General features: G+C 56.5%; 2 protein-coding genes across 9 annotated transcripts; both read right to left on the minus strand.

Moving 5' to 3' along the window:
• Positions 1 to 224: 224 nt before the first annotated feature.
• On the minus strand, positions 225 to 9696 carry Tcirg1 (T cell immune regulator 1, ATPase H+ transporting V0 subunit a3). Of its 3 annotated transcripts, none has more exons than XM_075972975.1 (20): positions 9600 to 9696; positions 7333 to 7453; positions 6974 to 7052; positions 6216 to 6436; positions 6053 to 6141; positions 5780 to 5906; positions 5618 to 5700; positions 5348 to 5441; positions 5064 to 5276; positions 4400 to 4544; positions 2703 to 2842; positions 2455 to 2612; positions 2289 to 2379; positions 1854 to 1972; positions 1562 to 1775; positions 1213 to 1329; positions 941 to 1051; positions 746 to 863; positions 444 to 621; positions 225 to 365 (listed from the first exon to the last, which is right to left on the minus strand). In XM_075972975.1, exons 2-20 carry the CDS (start codon positions 7447 to 7449, stop codon positions 287 to 289), a joined length of 2493 nt encoding a protein of 830 aa, XP_075829090.1. In that variant the 5' UTR covers positions 7450 to 7453; positions 9600 to 9696; the 3' UTR covers positions 225 to 286. The 3 variants fall into 3 exon arrangements, with proteins under 3 accessions (XP_075829090.1, XP_075829089.1, XP_075829091.1); XM_075972974.1 differs by having other exon boundaries at positions 1201 to 1329; XM_075972976.1 differs by lacking the exon at positions 1213 to 1329.
• Positions 9697 to 12220: 2524 nt separating this feature from the next.
• Positions 12221 to 16134, minus strand: Ndufs8 (NADH:ubiquinone oxidoreductase core subunit S8). Of its 6 annotated transcripts, none has more exons than XM_075972981.1 (6): positions 16005 to 16134; positions 15005 to 15113; positions 14436 to 14525; positions 14184 to 14356; positions 12491 to 12619; positions 12221 to 12413 (listed from the first exon to the last, which is right to left on the minus strand). In XM_075972981.1, exons 2-6 carry the CDS (start codon positions 15111 to 15113, stop codon positions 12282 to 12284), a joined length of 633 nt encoding a protein of 210 aa, XP_075829096.1. In that variant the 5' UTR covers positions 16005 to 16134; the 3' UTR covers positions 12221 to 12281. The 6 variants fall into 6 exon arrangements, with proteins under 6 accessions (XP_075829096.1, XP_075829094.1, XP_075829095.1 ...); XM_075972979.1 differs by lacking the exon at positions 16005 to 16134 and adding an exon at positions 15859 to 15998; XM_075972980.1 differs by lacking the exon at positions 16005 to 16134 and adding an exon at positions 15758 to 15992.
• Positions 16135 to 16717: the final 583 nt, after the last annotated feature.

Raw genomic sequence — 16717 nt, forward strand, 5'->3', positions numbered from 1 at the left:
GAATGTCCCTTCTTAACCCTAGATAACTCTTTTGCACCCAAAGAGTCTGTGGATGTGTTCATGAGTTCTCACAGCTACTTCTAAAAGTCTTAGGTCCTAGACCAGTGCCTCCTGCCCACTACCTCAGCTGAAGGTGGTCTAAGTATCCAGCATATTGGGAATCCAGAGCTCTGACCATTGTAGTGTCTGCCCAGTCCCATAGCCCAGAGACGACTAAGGCAAAGTTCCTGGGCCAGCCAGTTCTTTATTCCTTTCCCGATTTGGAAAGGCAGGGATCTCAGTGGATTTACTCATTGTCCACAGTGAAGGTGAAGGGACTGAGCTTGTAGCCAGTACCTGAGTAGAACTTGTTCTGGAACTCCACCCTGGGGGTGAGAAAGGGGCCAGTGAGGAGAATGCCACCCTCTTCCCTCCATGCCAAGGCTCACTACGGGTGTGCTCACCAGTGCAACCGCAGGGCATGCAAGAAGGCTGAGAGCCCTTCCATCACTAGCAAGATGGCCACAGTCAACACAGCAAAGGCAGCAAACACAGGGACCAGCACCACTGCTGCCACGCCCATCTCTCGACCCATACCCAGGCCTATGCGCATCACCATGGCCCACAGGACCTCAGATAGCTCTGCACATAAACAAGGGGACAGTGGGATTAAGGATTGAATTCTCCCTGGAGGTGGTGAGGCACCTCTGAGGGGAACCCAGTTTGACAGGGTAGGATATGGATGCCTGGGAGAAAGGTCACTCACGGGCATGGGCTAGGCTCAGGGCCCAGAGACGCAAGTAGGAGGCTGTGTTGGAGATGCAGCCCAGGCAGAATTCAATGGTGTGGATGGCCTGGTGCATAAAGACCTCAGAGGGGACAAACTGCATGATAAGAGGCAGTGAGACAGCAGCTGAGGCTGGCAGCCCCCTCCCAACAAGGAAGTGCTGCACCCACCGACCTCAGCTTCCTCATCATCCCCTGGGATCCCAGCCTTCTCCTCATCAGGGCTCCAGGTATTCTCCGAGGTGGAAGCATCGGAGGAGGCCAGAAGTTTGTCGCTGTCCTTGTCCTAAGAGCAGCAGGTAGCATCAACAGCTCCAGCCCCAGAGACAGCCCATGTCACCTGCCCATGCCACCCACCCAGCCGCATGGGGCCACAGGGAAGCAAGGAGCACCTCCCACACGGCCCTCCTTCCCCGTACTCCTCCCTATTTCTACCTGTTGGCCTACCGGCCTTCTCTGAGTATTTCTGTGATGGTGCTGCCGCAGCAGGTACAAGGGTGTGCCCAGCAACAGGATAGGAACAGTGGCCAAAGCCAGGACCACCAGCACATACTGTACCACTTCCTGTGGACAGAGGGCAAGGCCACCACACACAGTGTGTGCATGCGATGAGTGGCTCGGTATGGGACCCCTGAGAAGGGACTTGAGGTTCCCAGCACCCCCTGGTAAGGCCATCACCTTGGACATCATTGTCTGCAGGGATTCTAGTCCACAAGCCATTTCTCAAATGGCTCTGCAGGTCCAGGTGGCCCCGGCACTAAAGTGGGGGTCCCCAGGGAAAAGGGTCTGAGCCTACCTGCCCATGGAAGAGTGGCTGATTGGTCGGGCTTTGGGCAAAGAGGAACATATTGATAAAGTGGATGAGGATGCTGGGAGCCGTGGAGGCGCTGGCAGCTGAGACCTGCAGCCACTTGTAGACAATGAGGAACACAAGATAGCCAAAGAGGCCCAGCAGGAAGATGAGTTCGGGCAAGGTCTCTAGCAGGAGCCGGTGTGCCTGGCCAAAGTGCCTGTGGGAAGAGACAGGTCACAGAACACTCCTGGCCCCACGAGGACATTGCCCATTCCCACTGGCAGCTCGGGCTCACATGTGGTTGAAGATGCTGAGAAACACCCCGAAGGCCATATGGGTGACCCCAAGGATGACAGACATCTTCATCTTGAAAGAGTTGAGGAAGCTCAGGTGGTTGGTAGCCAGGCTCCAGATCTGGGGCAGTGGGAGAAGTGGGTACTGAGGGACACCATGGTCAGTTTTGCCAGGGCACCCCCAGTTGTCTCATCACCTTCCTGCTCCCCGATGAACCCAACCAGAACTCCCTCCCAAGTGTTTGAGTCACACCTGTGCACCATGACCTGCAGTCTGGATACTATTTTTACAGGCCTCTCTGCCTGTGTGCCAGCCTTAGCACAGAAAGTGTCCCGTGCCAACTGCCAAAGGGGGCAGTGGACAGATGGAGCTGTGGCGCCTTGGCCAGCCTCCCAACGGCCTCACCACTCACATGCACCAGTGTGGCCCCACTTACCGGGTCAATGCCAAAGGGATACGGTCCCAGGAAGACACCAGTGATGTTGGGGTTCAGGGTGAGCATGGGATGCTGGGACAGATACTTGTCACTGCAGTGATAGTAAATGATGTCAGGGCTGCACAGTGGACCAGGGGCCCTAGGTGGGTAGGGATATAGGTCCTACCTCCAGCCTGACTGGTTGGCCATGGCTGCCACACTCCAGCCCGAGGGGAAAATGGTAGTGGCGCGGCTGAAACACTCATTGTAGATGAAGCCAGTGTAGATGGAGAACAGACCCATGAGCAAGAGTAAGTAGCGCCCCCCGAAGAAGGTCTGCCAGATCTGGGGGAGTCGGGGAGATGGTGTGATGAGAGGCTAGGCTACTCAACGCTGTCCTGTCGTCTACCCCTGCCAGGCATGGATGGTTCGTACCTCATTTTGTGCGGCTTTCACGGCTGGCCGGTTCTCCGTGAGGACCATGGCCAAGGCGAAGAGAAACATGAGCAGTCCGTGACCCACGTCACCAAACATCACAGCGAAGAGAAAGGGGAAGGTGATGATGGTATAAGGAGCTGTAGGCAGACAGGAGACAGTCAGGCCGATTCCCACGGGGGGGGGGAGGGGGCAAGACCTGTCAAGAGCGTGTTCGTGAGGCAAGGATCACTCACAGTGTCAGCCCTGTCTGCCTGCTTCTCCACCCATAAAATGGAGATCCCAGTGCCACCTCGCAGGCCTGCAGGTGACAGGCTGTTCAATGACAGCCAAGACCATTATATAGAGAAACTGTCTCAGAATCAGAAAACAAAAAAACAAAACAAAACAAATGAAAAAAAATGATGTGGGGGCTGGAGAGACAGCTCAGAGGTTAAGAGCATTGCTTGCTCTTCCAAAGGTCCTGAGTTCAATTCCTGGCAACCGCATGGTGGCTCACAGCCATCTGTAAAGAGGTCTAGTGCCCTCTTCTGGTCTGCAGACATACACACAGACAGAATATTGTATACATAAGAAATAAATAAATATTTTTAAAAAATGATGTGGAACTCACTCTTGTAGACCAGGCTGGCCTCAAACTCACAGAGATCTGCCTGCCTCTGCCTCCTGAGTGCTGGGATTAAAGGCTGGGATTAAAAGCGTGCGCCACCACCACCTGGCTGAGCCTTGAACTTTCTATGTAGCTGAGGATAACTGAATTTTATCTTCCTATTTATTTATTTGGTTTTTCAAGACAGGGTTTCTCTGTGTAGCCCTAGCTATCCTAGAACTTGCTCTATAGACAAGGCTGGCCTCAAACTCAGAGATTCATCTTCCTCTGCCTCCCAAGTACTGGGATTAAAGTTGTGCACCACCATCGCCCAGCTATGACTGGTTTTTTTTTTATAAATATTTGTAGTTGTTGAAAATTTTTATTTATTTATAATTTATGTATGAGTTCTCTGCATGTATATCTACATGCCAGAAGGGGGCATCAGATCCTAACACAGATAGTTGTGAGCCACTATGTGGTTGCTGGGAGTTGAACTCAGGACCTCTGGAAGAGCAGCCAGTGCTCTTAACCTCTGAGCCATCTCTCCAGCCTGACTCTGAATTCCTGATCCTCCTGAGTGCTGGGATCCTGTGCTCAGTTTCTGCTGAGGATTGGGCCCGGGACTTCGTCAACTTGCAAGCACTCTATCAACTGAGCCCCACCCTCACCAGTTATCCCAACTTCCTAAAAATGCAGCGGGGCCAAATGCGCCGCCACTACAGGCTGCTCCGGGCGCTCCGACAGCCACCAGCCTTCCCAACACTTCTCTAAGGTTTGTGCTACTACTCTCGTGTTATAGACCGGGAAAAACGAGACCCACAGAAACTAAGAAACTCATCAAAACCAGTGAGCTAGACTTCAAGCCCCTCCCAAGCCTGGTTCCTGGACTGATCCTTGCTGGCTCCTTGTGGATTTAACAGCAGAAATAAATATAAAGTCCCAATGGGGACTAAAGCAAACTGGGGAATAAGCCTCTATTGCAAGAGGATGAGGTGGGCCCAGCTCCCAGCCCTCTCAAAGTGTGTACCCCGAAGGCAAAGGCCACCCTGAGATCCGGACAGAAGCTGAGAAGGCTGGTCCCTAGTGAGGATGCAGTGGCTCTCACCAGGGTTGACTTCTCGGTAGCGGCCCACACCATAGGCATCCACAATGCCCTGGAAGCTGGCGGTGAAGCGGTTGGTTCGGATGAGGGTCGGAGGCATGTCCCGGCTGGGTATGCGGTGAGCAACAGCACTCACTCCTGCCTCGCTCTGGGGTGCACGGGGGTAGAGAGGCAGAAGCTGATGGCGCAGGCTTCAGAAACCCTGGAGCCCCCACCCAGGCCCAGCCGAGACTGAACATGGCAATGGGATGGTGTGGAGGAGCTTGGTCAGCCTGTCAGCATTTGCCAAAGGAAAGTGTGCCTCTTCTCATCAGGTAGCCCAGGAGAGGGGCCCATGCCCACTCTGGAGAACCAGCTCTGCACCACCAGGTGTGTGCTATAATGTCCCCTTGGGCACCACCATTGGGAAGGGGCCTGAGGTCACATAACCGCTGCTTTGGAAGCGCAACTTTATAATTCTCTTGTGTAGCTTGCAGAGACTCCGAGAAATTGGAGGAGGGAGGGTTATGGGGCCAGGACCATGTGGGTAATGCCCCGGGGGAAGGGACTTCTAAGAAAGAGACCCCCGTCCCAATCCCACGGCAAAGGTGAGGTACTGGAAGCTTGAGGTGCCGAGAGCAGAAGGAGGAACAGCAAAGCATTTGCTCCTGGCAGCCCGTATGCTCACTGAGCCATCCTGGAGCGCCTGCTGGAGGGTGGGCAGGTCCCGCGTGGCACACCACACCTCGGCAATGAGGCACTTGTGTGTGGTGCTCACACTGCACTGATTGAGAGCCAAGTACACAGCCTTCATCTTGCGGATCTGCACCTGCCCTGGTGGCAGCAGCTGCTGTACCCGGCCCAACACCTGGCTCAGGAATCGTTCTGCTTCCCCCAGGACCTGGGACCAAAAGTGGCAATCAGAAGGGACAGTGAGGGAGGCTGTGGGGATCAGGCCACGTGGGTGCTCACCTCCTGAAGCTCCTGGCTCTGCTGCTGCAGCTGCTGCAACACGGCATGCCGGGCTTCCTCTTGCTCCAGGTAAGGAAAGACGTGACAGTGGAAGCTGGTGGGGAGATGGGGTTTTAGGAAGCCACCAAGCAGAGCTGGGGTCAGGACAAATTTGTTGGTGTTACAGGGGCCTGGGGTACACAGGGTCAGCAATATCTATCTGGGAGCCTAACGCGGCAGTAGGGGGCTGGACACCTACGGAGGCCGAGTGGTCACACACAGGAGGCTCACCAGTCTGTGATCTTTCGGATCTTCTGACCGATCTGCTCACCCCAGTAGGAGATGACAAAGGTCATCCAAGTTGCAGGCTCACCCTGAGGGAGTCAGGCTTAGTTAATCCCTGGAGTCCTGGCTCCTCCCAACCCCCCCTCACCCCGCCCCTTGCCAGCTCACCGTCACCGGGTCCTCCAGCTGCCCCTCCGTCTCCCGAAAGCTGGCAATGAGGAAGCCGCGGCAGGCTCTCCAGAGCAGGCGCTCCAGGGCAGCAGCCTTGTAAGGCTCCACAGCACCTGCCACAAAGCTGCCAGCGGGGCTGGAGGGGGGCTGCAGCCTCCCATCCCACCCACCTCAGCAGGAAGCACCCCGGGCATGCTCCCACATGCAGAGACGCAGGGGTCATCCTGTCCCTTCTCTGACTTATGGGAGAAGCCAAACTACACCACTCACTTGACCTTCAGGTCTGCATGTGGCCCCCGAGCGTCTGGAAGCAGGGGCGTTCTCTCAGAGGAGGGTCCCTCAGTGTGGGTAGCTGCCATCTGGGCACCAAGAGACATTGTGAGCCCCAGCCCAGGTCATCTCCTGCCCCGTCCCTGTCTTGGCTGGGGCTCACCGGGGAGCCGTGGCTCTGGCTGAGCACAGCTGAGTGGAGCTGCAGCTGGTGCAGCTGGGCCCGTAGTGCCTGCTGGTTGCCTCGAACATTCCGAAGTTCCTGGGCCAGGCGGTCCGTCTCCTCCTGGATTCGCAGCAGCTCTCGGGGAGGTGGTGCTGGCAGTGTCCCCTCAGGTGGGGGCAGTGTCAGGCCAGCCCGCTGTACTTCTTCCTGTAAGAAGGCTAGACACAGAAAGGGGGGTCAGGGGAAGCCACACAGGGTCATGCTATCTAATAGCCACTATTAGCTAAGGGCTGTTAGACATGCAGGGAGATCCCAAATGCTCGGCAAGTGCTATTACTAATCCACTGAGTCAGAGAGTTCCAGAAAAATCCCCGGTCATACTGCTGTTCAGAAAGCTCTGCTCCCTGGGCTCTGCCCTCGCCTCTGGCCTACGAAGAAGCAGCCCAGCCCTCGACCCCAGCCTCTGCCCAGACCAATCCACCTAGAGGAGAAAACTCAGCCCATGCCTCTTGTTTTCTGCCATTTATTCTGAGTTGTGGACTGACTCCAAGCTACTCCACCGCGCTGTAGGGCCTCTGCTCCACCCACTCAGAGTAAGGACACCCTACAGACCCCAGCAGCAACTCTGGTCGGTTCTGCCTGCACTCCCTGTCTCTGCCTTCTACCTGGGTAACCGAGGTACTTCCCCTCAGACCAAGTTCGCCCAGTCTCCTTCCGGGAAGGCAGCCTGGAACATGGGCCTGAGCCCAACTTACTGAAGGTCTTCTCTAGCTCCTCGCAGCGCCGGACATCCACCACAAAGCGCCTCTGGAAGGCACTCACGGATGCGTTGAGCTGAGAAGGATATACAGAGGATTCAGAGTCTCAGGGAGGGGACCAAGGAGATCACTGCTCTGGGATCCAGCCCCGAGGCATCGCCTCCAAAACGTCGCTAGGTGCCCAATTAGTCTAAAGATGAGCTGGAGCGGACTCAACCCAAGCCAATGGGCATGGGAAGAGCACCTGTGCTAGAAGGAGGAGGTGGGATGCTCCTGCAGGGGGCCAGAGGGCCAGGGGCCTTAAGAGGGCCCTTCTGGATGTGGGGTTACCTGCCCAAGACTCTGTCCCCACTCACGTCTCTAAACTCCACGAGGCCCAGCTCACCCAGCTGGCTCACGCAGGTGTAGGCAGCCGCTGTGGGCAGCAGGAGCTGGACCAAGGCCACCTCTTCACTCCGGAACATGGAACCCATGATCCTTAGGACAGGCAAAAAGGTTAGTCAGGAGCCCTCTCCAGGCAGGCGTCCATACACCTGCTCCCATCCACTGGACAGATAGAGAAACTGAGGCCCAGCAAGGTGGAATGAATATGAAGGTTGTCTTTAAGCTAGCTTTCCATGGCCTCCTTGTCCCAGGCCAGCCCAGCAGGGGCCAGACACACTGGCTCCGCCCAGTGCTCCAGAACCTCTCTCAGCCTGCCCTTGCTCTAGACTCCTGCTAATCCCTGGGATCCCAGGCTCTAGTCCTGAGGCTGTGACAGCTGACGTCCAGTGCAGCTGAGCGTCCAGTCGGCCTCCCTACACAGGCAGTGGGGTGGAGGTGGAGTGCCCTCTAGGTCTCCTGGGGCTAACAACCTGAAGAGGTTGATCGGCTGGGAGCTGCTTTTGGCCAGCTGGCTTGCCAGCATTTCCTGTGGGGTTGGGGACAGTTTTAGTGTTGAAACCAATGAAAGTGAAACTGTGGAGCAACGAACAGGAAGGCCTGGTGGCCTTGCTCCAACCCCAGCAGGCACAGACACTTCCTGATGAGAGTGGACTCCAGTGGGCCCTGGTCTGCAGCTAGGGGTCCTACTGGGACAGTTTCCTAGGCACACTATGGAGAGGAACTTTAGGGCCCAGCTTGTTATATGGGTCTGCCCAGAGACCACTTCCTCCCCAAGGCCTGGTTTTCTTAACTTAAAAGGGAACCACAGTCCTGTCCCTAGCCTGGGAGCAGAAAGAACTCAGAGGGTAACCAAAGACTTCAGAAGAGACAGGCCCTGAATAGGCAATGGTGGGCAGAAAGGGCTGGGTGCCATCACCCAAGAGCATGGCTCTGGCCACAGAGCAGAGGGCTAAGCACCAAGTCTCTAGGGTGCTGCCTAGATTGTGACCAACTCTGTGCCACTAAGGAGGTCACTTGCCCTCTCTGGGTCTGTATTTCCTCTTCATTAAATAAGACTCGGCCTTGCCGGGTGGTGGTGGCGCACGCCTTTTAATCCCAGCACTCAGGAGGCAGAGGAAGGAGGATCTCTGGGAGTTAGGGGCCAGCCTGGTCTACAAGAGCTTGTCAGGAGGCAGAGGCAGGCGGGTCTCTGTGAGGAGGGAGGTGAGCTAAAGAACAGAACCTCTGTATCTTCTATAAATACCACCACGCCAAGGCAACCAGCCTTTTTCTTTCTTTCTTTCTTTCTTTCTTTCGCTCACTCTTTTTTTTTTTTGTTTGCTTGTTTGTTTTTGTTTTGTTTTTCAAGACAGGGTTTCTAAGTACCCTGGTTATCCTGGAACTCACTACATAGATCAGGCTAGAGATCAGCCTGCCTCTGCCTCCAGAGTGCTGGTATTAAGGACGTGCAACGCCGGACAGCCGGCGGCCGCCACCACCACAATGGCCCACCCCAGCCTCATCTTATAGGTGAGTCAACTCAGGTTGAGTCAGGTGAAGTCTAAGGTCACATGGTCAGCTAGGCCCAAACCAGAGAGGGGTCTGTTGGAGACCAGCGGGAAGCTGCTATGGTGGTCACGTTCTGACCTGTCCCAGCACCATAACCAACACCGCTGGGCTGCCCCAGTCGCGGAACCCCAACCATCTAGATACAAGACAAACGGAAGTACCTCCCTGCCCCCTGCAGTCCACACTGTGCACTGGGATTTAACAGCTCCTGTCTCCTGCAGCCAGCAGGGCATCATCTGCTTGTGCTCCAGCCTTCCCCGGATGCCCTGAAGCTCGGTTTCACTCCTGCACCCCTTTCTTGGTCCTTCCTTCAGCCTCTTCTCCCAGCCCTTGCCTTTTGGAGGATAACGGCACGAGGAAAGGAGTTGGAATCCGCCTCGAGCCCCGCCACTTCCTAGTTAGGTGGCCTCTGTTTCCTCATCTGTAGAATGGGTCCCTCCCTAAGAACCAGACGCAGCAGGAGGCTCCCTGAGCTCAGGCCGGGTGAGGTGAACGCCGAACTTGCCCAGAGCTAGCAACCCATCCTCCTGTTCCTCCTTGCGGCCTGTCTGCACCCCATACGGCCTGAAACCGGCGCGTGGCCTCTGAGCTTCCTCCACCCGGAGTCGGGCGGGGTGCCTGGACCCCTGCCCGGGCAAAGGAAGCAGGTCGGGGGCAGGGCTGAGACTCCGCGGCCCCGCGGGACACTCACCCTGGTGGGCACGTCGCTCAGCGCCGGTTTAGGATCTGAGCCCGGGCAGCCGGCGGGAGCAGCTCACTCCAGCTCCGAAAGGCAGGGGAGTGGGCGTGGTCTGCAGCGCCCCGCCCACTGTCCGTCCCGTCCCGCCCCCGCTGAGGTCTGGCTGTTGGGGGGGGGCGCGACTAGAAGGAAGGTGGCATTTGGGAAGTTTCTAGGTGTCTCAGAATCGTTTACTCCCGGAACTGGGAGATAACCGACAACCGTGGTGCGGGGTAGGGCCTTGGGAATAGGCCACCTTCCCTTCCCTCTTAAAACCTACGTCCTGATGGGTCCTAGAGCACAAAGGCTGGTACTAGGATCCAAGATCTGTTGCTATCCCCACCTCACCCAGACCAGTCTAAGCGTCCCAGAAGGCTGGCACAGGGCTGCCCCACTCTTTGGGTACCTCTCCACTGGCAGCAGGGCGTTTGTCAGGCCAATCTTTGCTAAGGAAATTGCACCCAGGAGGCCAGAAGACTCTCCAGGAGCTCCCGGTCTTGAGGTCCCAGTGACTGGAAACTGAAATTCAGGGTCATTCAGCTGCCTGCACTTTGGACAGACTAGACTGTACCCACTGGGGACCACAGGAACAAGGGGCCCCTCAGCTCTGATGATCCTTGGACCCCATATAGTAAACAGGGCCTTGGTGTGTGTGGGGAGTATGGAATGAAAGCCTGGGGCTATCTAGAAATGGAGTCAAGGTGGGCATTCTCAGGACACAGCTGTGGCATGCCTGATCTGAGGTGTGAGAAGGACCCTCATACAAGTACAGCAGGGGTCATAGGTCAGTGCTCTTCAGTTCAGGCAAACCAATGACCACAGAACTGTTATGATTGCTCTGAGGTAGAGGTATACCTTCAGCCATGAAAAGCCAGCAGCCTCCCTGTGTGCACACATGGAACAGCCACCCTCTCCGTGTGTGTGTGCACACTGAACAGCCAGCCTCCCCGTGTGTGTGCACACTGAACAGCCAGCCTCCCCGTGTGTGTGCACACTGAACAGCCAGCCTCCCCGTGTGTGTGCACACGGAACAGCCAGCCTCCCCGTGTGTGTGCACACGGAACAGCCAGCCTCCCCGTGTGTGTGCACACGGAACAGCCAGCCTCCCCGTGTGTGTGCACACTGAACAGCCAGCCTCCCCGTGTGTGTGCACACTGAACAGCCAGCCTCCCCGTGTGTGTGCACATGGAACAGCCAGCCTCCGTGTGTGTGCACACATGGAACGGCCAGCCTCCCAGTGTGTGTGCACATGGAACAGCCACCCTCCCAGTGTGTGTGTGTGCACACATGGAACAGCCAGCCTCCGTGTGTGTGTGTGTGCACATAGAACAGCCACCCTCCCAGTGTGTGTGTGTGCACACATGGAACAGCCAGCCTCCGTGTGTGTGTGTGTGTGTGTGTGTGTGTGCACACATGGAACGGCCAGCCTCCCAGTGTGTGTGCACATGGAACAGCCACCCTCCCAGTGTGTGTGTGTGCACACATGGGACAGTCAGCCTCCGTGTGTGTGTGTGTGTGTGTGTGTGTGTGCACACATGGAATAGCCAGCCTCCCAGTGTGTGTGGGTGTGTGTGCACACTGAACAGCCACCCTCCCCGTGTGTGTGCACACATGGAACAGCCAGCCTCCGTGTGTGTGTGTGTGTGCACATGGAACAGCCAGCCTCTGTCTGTGTGTGCGCACACATGAAACAGCCATTCCAGGGTCAGAGGAGCCACACAGCTTGGCTGGGACTGCAAACTGGGAAGCTGAAGTCACGCAGCAGTCCGCGCGGAAGATGCAGGGAAAGGGGATGTAGCAAGAGGAGACATCCAGCTCAGAGGCAGCAGGACCTGTGTCATCCCCTTGTGACTGTCACCCCATAGCAGGCTTCCTGTTCCCTAAAGGACACCCTGGCCTGAGAGGCTCTCTGTGTAAGTGTACACAGGCACACTCTGGAGCACGCTCACAAGGAAGCCGGAGGCCGATGGCAGGTGCCTTTCCTCAGCTGCCCACCACCTGAGGCATTTTTGAGACAGGGTCTCGCATTCAACTTGAAGCTTGCCATTTTGACGAGATGGACTGTCCAGCGAGCCCTCAGGGATCCTCCTGAGTCCACCCCCAGCAGTGGGTGGCAGACGTGGCCGCATTTGCATTTGTGTGCACTCTCAGAACAGGGACACTTTACTCACTGGGCCTCTACCCAGCCTCCTGGACTCTGACGGACTCTGGCCTGAAGCCTGGGAAGGCTCCAAGTCCAAACAACTACAGCAATGTAGGTCTGAGAAGACAGAAGAACTGGGGTCCAAATCTCAGACAGCCACTACCATGGGGACAACAGGCCCATGGTGACCAGCATAGCCACGCCCTGCGGAGAAGCCCACATGTGTGATAGTTCAGGGTCCTGTGGCCAACCACAAAGAGGCCTGCTGGGCCTGTGAGTCAGAGGATGACGGGGTCTGGCTGTTAGGTCTTGTGGGCATGTGAGCTGCTGGCGCCCACTGAGGGAACAAGGCCAAAGGCCCATGCACCCTGGTCTGGCCAGAGGATGCCACAGGCCTCTGGCTGTGTGGGGTGGGTTCCACCCTGGCAAACAGATACAACACAACAGGCAGTTGTGGGATCATAGCTTCTTTATGGGCAGCAGGGGCCACAGGACTCAGCCAGGTGGCCCGATCACCGGTACAAGTAGTCAGCCTGGATATTGGCGGAGATCTCGGCCTCCCACTTGTCCCCATTGTTGAGCAGTTTTTCCTTGTTGTACAGCAGCTCCTCATGCGTCTCAGTGGAGAACTCAAAGTTGGGACCCTGGAAGAGGGAGGAAGTCAGCAAGGCAACCCCCGCCCAGGAGCCTCAGTGCAGGCTACCTCACCTGGCCCACTCACCTCCACAATGGCGTCAACAGGGCAGGCCTCCTGGCAGAAGCCACAGTAGATACACTTGGTCATGTCGATGTCATAGCGTGTAGTCCGGCGGCTGCCATCGGCTCTCGGCTCAGCCTCAATGGTGATGGCCTAAGGGAATGGTCACAGGTTACTGCCCTGGGTCTGCCCCTCACACGGATGCCCACATCCTCAGGCATCTGCTCAGCCCTCCATGAGCACCCTCACATGGCCCCTGTAGCCTCTGCCAGAGTTTTGCTCATCTCTTGACCAGGTGACCCTCCTGTCTCACAAGGAAAAGGCTTTGCTCCTTGAGAACCTGTGCCAGGCGGTGGTGGTGCACACCTTTAATCCCAGCACTAGGGAGGCAGAGACAGGTGGATCTCTGTGAGTTCGAGGTAAGCCTGGTCTACAGAGTGAGTTCCAGGACAGCTAAGGCTGCTACACAAAGAAACCCTGTTTTGAAAAACTAAAAAGGAAACCTGTAACCCTAAGGGGTTCCCTGGGACAGTAAGTGCCCAGTGACTGCCATATTGAACAACCTTTCTGGCAATCCCCACTGTTGGAGAAAATTAAGACTCAGAGAGGTCAAAGGATTTCCTGAAGTCACACAGTAATGAGGCACATAGACCAAACTTGAAGGTATATCTTTAACTGTTGGTTTCTGGGGTACAGCTGTATGCCAACCAAGAGTAAGGAGGGACAGCCTGGGACCCACAGGCCAGGAGAACTGTTAAGAACTTGACACTCCCGAGTGGCATGCTCACTACTCACAGTGAAGCCTTAGGAGGCTCATCTTTTTGTGTTTTTAAGAGTGGGAATAAAGCTGGGAGGCAGTGGTGCACTCCAGCACTCGAGAGGCAGAGGTAGGAAAATCTCTGTGAGTTCGAGGCCAGCCTGGTCTACAGAGCGAGTGCCAGGACAGGCTCTAAAGCAACACAGAGAAACGCTGACTCAACAACAACGAAAGAGTGGGAATAAAACCTCTACCAGCTACTGCTACAGTTATAGGGAGGGTATAGGGATGAGCCTGCTCTAAAGAGTGCCCACTGCCTAGAAGCCATGCCCGCTACTAATGCCAGGGGCATAGCTAGGAGCTGAAGCTAGGCATGGCAGGTCTTAGGGCTGCATCTGCTAGGGATCCTGCTGGGCACACCAAAGCCACCTCTGCCTCTTACTATTTCCACGAACAGCCCCCACGGCAGACGCTTCACATAGTGCTCATGAGCATGGTCATGCCCGAGGAGCAGCAACCAGGGATGGGAGCCTTGGCTGTAAGGCCTTGGCTCAAAGCCAGGACAGGCACACAGACAGGACTCCCGACACTAGCCCAAGGCTCCTGAGCCCAAATATTACACGGTCGACTGACTCCTAGGGTGGGGTATGGGTATGCGCGCCACATGGCCCACTTGGGATGGAGGCCACCACCGGCTTCCTGACTCAGCACCTGGACATCAAGGCCTCACTGTCCACTCACAGGATGAGGGTTAGGACTTTTGCCAGGAGGTGCAGCAGTGTGTGTCTTTATCTTGGTATTCCAGAGGCAGAAGCAAGCAGGTCTCTGTGAGCTCAAGGCTAGCCTAGTCTACACAGCCAGTTTTGGGCCAGTCGGGGCTAACTAGTGAGACTCTGTCTCAAAAGAAAAAGGGACTTTCCCAGGGCTGTGTATCAAGGCAGGGGCAGGGTTAGAGCTCACCTGCGCAGGACAGACGGCCTCACAGAGCTTGCAGGCAATGCAGCGTTCCTCCCCGGATGGGTAGCGGCGCAGTGCGTGTTCCCCCCGGAAGCGTGGACTCAGTGGGCCCTTCTCAAATGGGTAGTTGATGGTGGCAGGCTCCCGAAAGAGGTAGCTCAGGGTCATGCCCAGTCCTGTGAGCGGCACAGAGCTAGCATGGGGCTGCTCTCCTCCCCACACATCCATACCCGAATCCCACTTCTCCCCACTCACCTCGGATGAGCTCTGTCCACATCAGCGTCCGAGCTGCACGGTCAGTCACAGACTTCATGTCCATATCCAGCTCTTGTACATTCACATACTCTGCAGGAAGTCAAGACGGAGGTTAGGGAGTCTGCTCTGGAAGATGCAGCTCAACTCTCAACTCTAGGTGCAGGCAGGTAGGCTTAGTGAGGGCCCTGGGAAGCCCGTCTGCGGCCCTGGGAAGCTAGTCTGTGATCCTGGGCAGTCAGTGCAGCCCTGGGCAGCCAGTCTGCGGCCCTGGGAGGCCAGTCTGGGACCCCAGGAAGCCTGTCTGTGGCCTCTAGGCCCCGGAAAGCCAGTCTAGGGCCCCGGGAAGCAAAGCCTTACTGGTAACCCAAAGAGCCCCCAAGCAAAGCTTTTCAAGTTCCGGGTGAAAGGGTCGTGGGTCCCCCTAATGAGTCAAGCATTCCTCTTCAGCACACGCCTCCCTCCTTCAATGCCACCACAATGTCCGTCAGTCACATTCTCTTTTGATGAGGGTCCCTGGCCTCAGGTGTACCCGTGACCAGGAATGTCGGAAGACACCAGGTGGTACTCACTGTATGTTGCTGCCACTGCACTGCTATGGAGGCTTCGGCCGCTGAGACGTCCTGTGCGCACGGCCTGGGCCAGGGCCCGTGGTAGCATGGGTGAGGTCAGACGGTTCATCTGGAGCACAGGAAGGAAAGGAGGTGACGGGTCTAAATCTGCCCTCTCCAGCACTGACTCCCACAGCGCCCCAAGCCTCAAGCTGACCTCACTCTGCTAAGACTCGCCTGGCACTCCAAGTTCCTTCTACTGCAGCTCCTAAGAATCTCACTGAACCCAGTTCCCCTCTCTACGCCTCATCTGTAGCTCACACCTAAACTCCCTGACCACCACTGCATATATAGAGTTAACGCTGAGCCAGGCAGGCCTCAGGCCAGATGCCCCAAGCCCTGTCGTCCTGACATGTTAAGTGACTGTCCCAAAGTTAGTGGCACTGGAACCAGGGCAGGAACCCAGAAGTCACCTGCAGAAAAACCTTAACGGTTTAAATAATTCTCACGGTCAAGTTCCTCTCCCCAGCCCAAGGACTCTTCCCAGCCTGCCAGGTGACCTTGGGCAAGCGATGTCCTCTGACCTCAGGCTTTAAGCTTTCGCTAGGGGGGGGGGGGTCCCCGACAATTAGGGATGCATGCAACCAAGGGGATGTTGGCCAAGAACCTGTCACTCTACCAACGCTCCAAAGAGCCCCTCCTGTGACCTTTGACCTCTAGCGGGTCTGCCAACTTTAGATCCAGGACCACAGGTAATCCTGGAGCCCAACCTACCACTTTCTCTCAGACCTTCCCCTTGACCTCTGACCCTAAGAACGCAGAAGGCATCCGGCTATGCAGCGCATGCGCCTAAGGATGCCGGCTTTCGGCCTTACAGCTGCAAAAGGACGCAGAGGCCACGGGTACCGAGCAGACTCCCCCGGATCCCAGACTCCATGGAGTGAGCGGTGACACTACATTCGATCCCGTCGTCACGCCGCCACCCAGGCCCTGTCTTCGCCGCCTTGCCCTGGACACCCACCTTGAGGCGCGCCGGCTCCTTCACTGGCCCAGGTGTGGTTCAGCCGGGGGGCGGAGCCTAACTTTGGGATGCTGCCATTGGGCGAGCGACTCAAGCCTTTTCCTTGGTGACCTTTCCTGCTGTGGTCCGATTGGTCTGTGGTGCGGCTGCGGAGGAGGGTCCGAATTAACTTTTCTATGATTGGCTGACGGGAACAGGCGCTTGAAGTTTTGTAGGGAGCTGCCATATTGTATCGGCGAGGTCAATACGCGGACTTCCGAGCTGCTGAAGGCGGGACTTCCTGGGCGTGGTTTGGGACTTTCAATTCCCGGTGGGCGGAGCAGGGCGGTGTGGCTCATTTGAATACTGTAATGGTGGCGACCTCTTCTCTGGCCTAAGCGCTTTAGCCACAAGGCCTCATCTGGTCCTCGAAACAGCCGCGGTTAGCAGGACTTTCCTAACCCTGCCCCTGTGACTAGAGAGCCATGAGGCAGTCTGCATGTCTTGTTTGGAGTGGTCAGGGAAGGCTCCCTTTAGGAGTCCTGCGGGCCAGGAAGGACATGTTGACTTGGTCAAACCTGGCCGGGAGAGGAGACAGGATGTCAAAATTTGGGGTTTTAGTAGTTGAGTGGCTGGAAACGCCATCCCATGGAGCGTGGGGCCGATGTTGGTGGGATGTTTCACTTCTGAGTAGAATGGAGTAGATGGGGGTACCATGTGCAGAATTGAGGGGA

The sequence above is a fragment of the Microtus pennsylvanicus genome, chromosome 5 (assembly GCF_037038515.1).
Source record: "Microtus pennsylvanicus isolate mMicPen1 chromosome 5, mMicPen1.hap1, whole genome shotgun sequence".
NCBI classification, from domain to species: Eukaryota; Metazoa; Chordata; class Mammalia; order Rodentia; family Cricetidae; genus Microtus; species Microtus pennsylvanicus.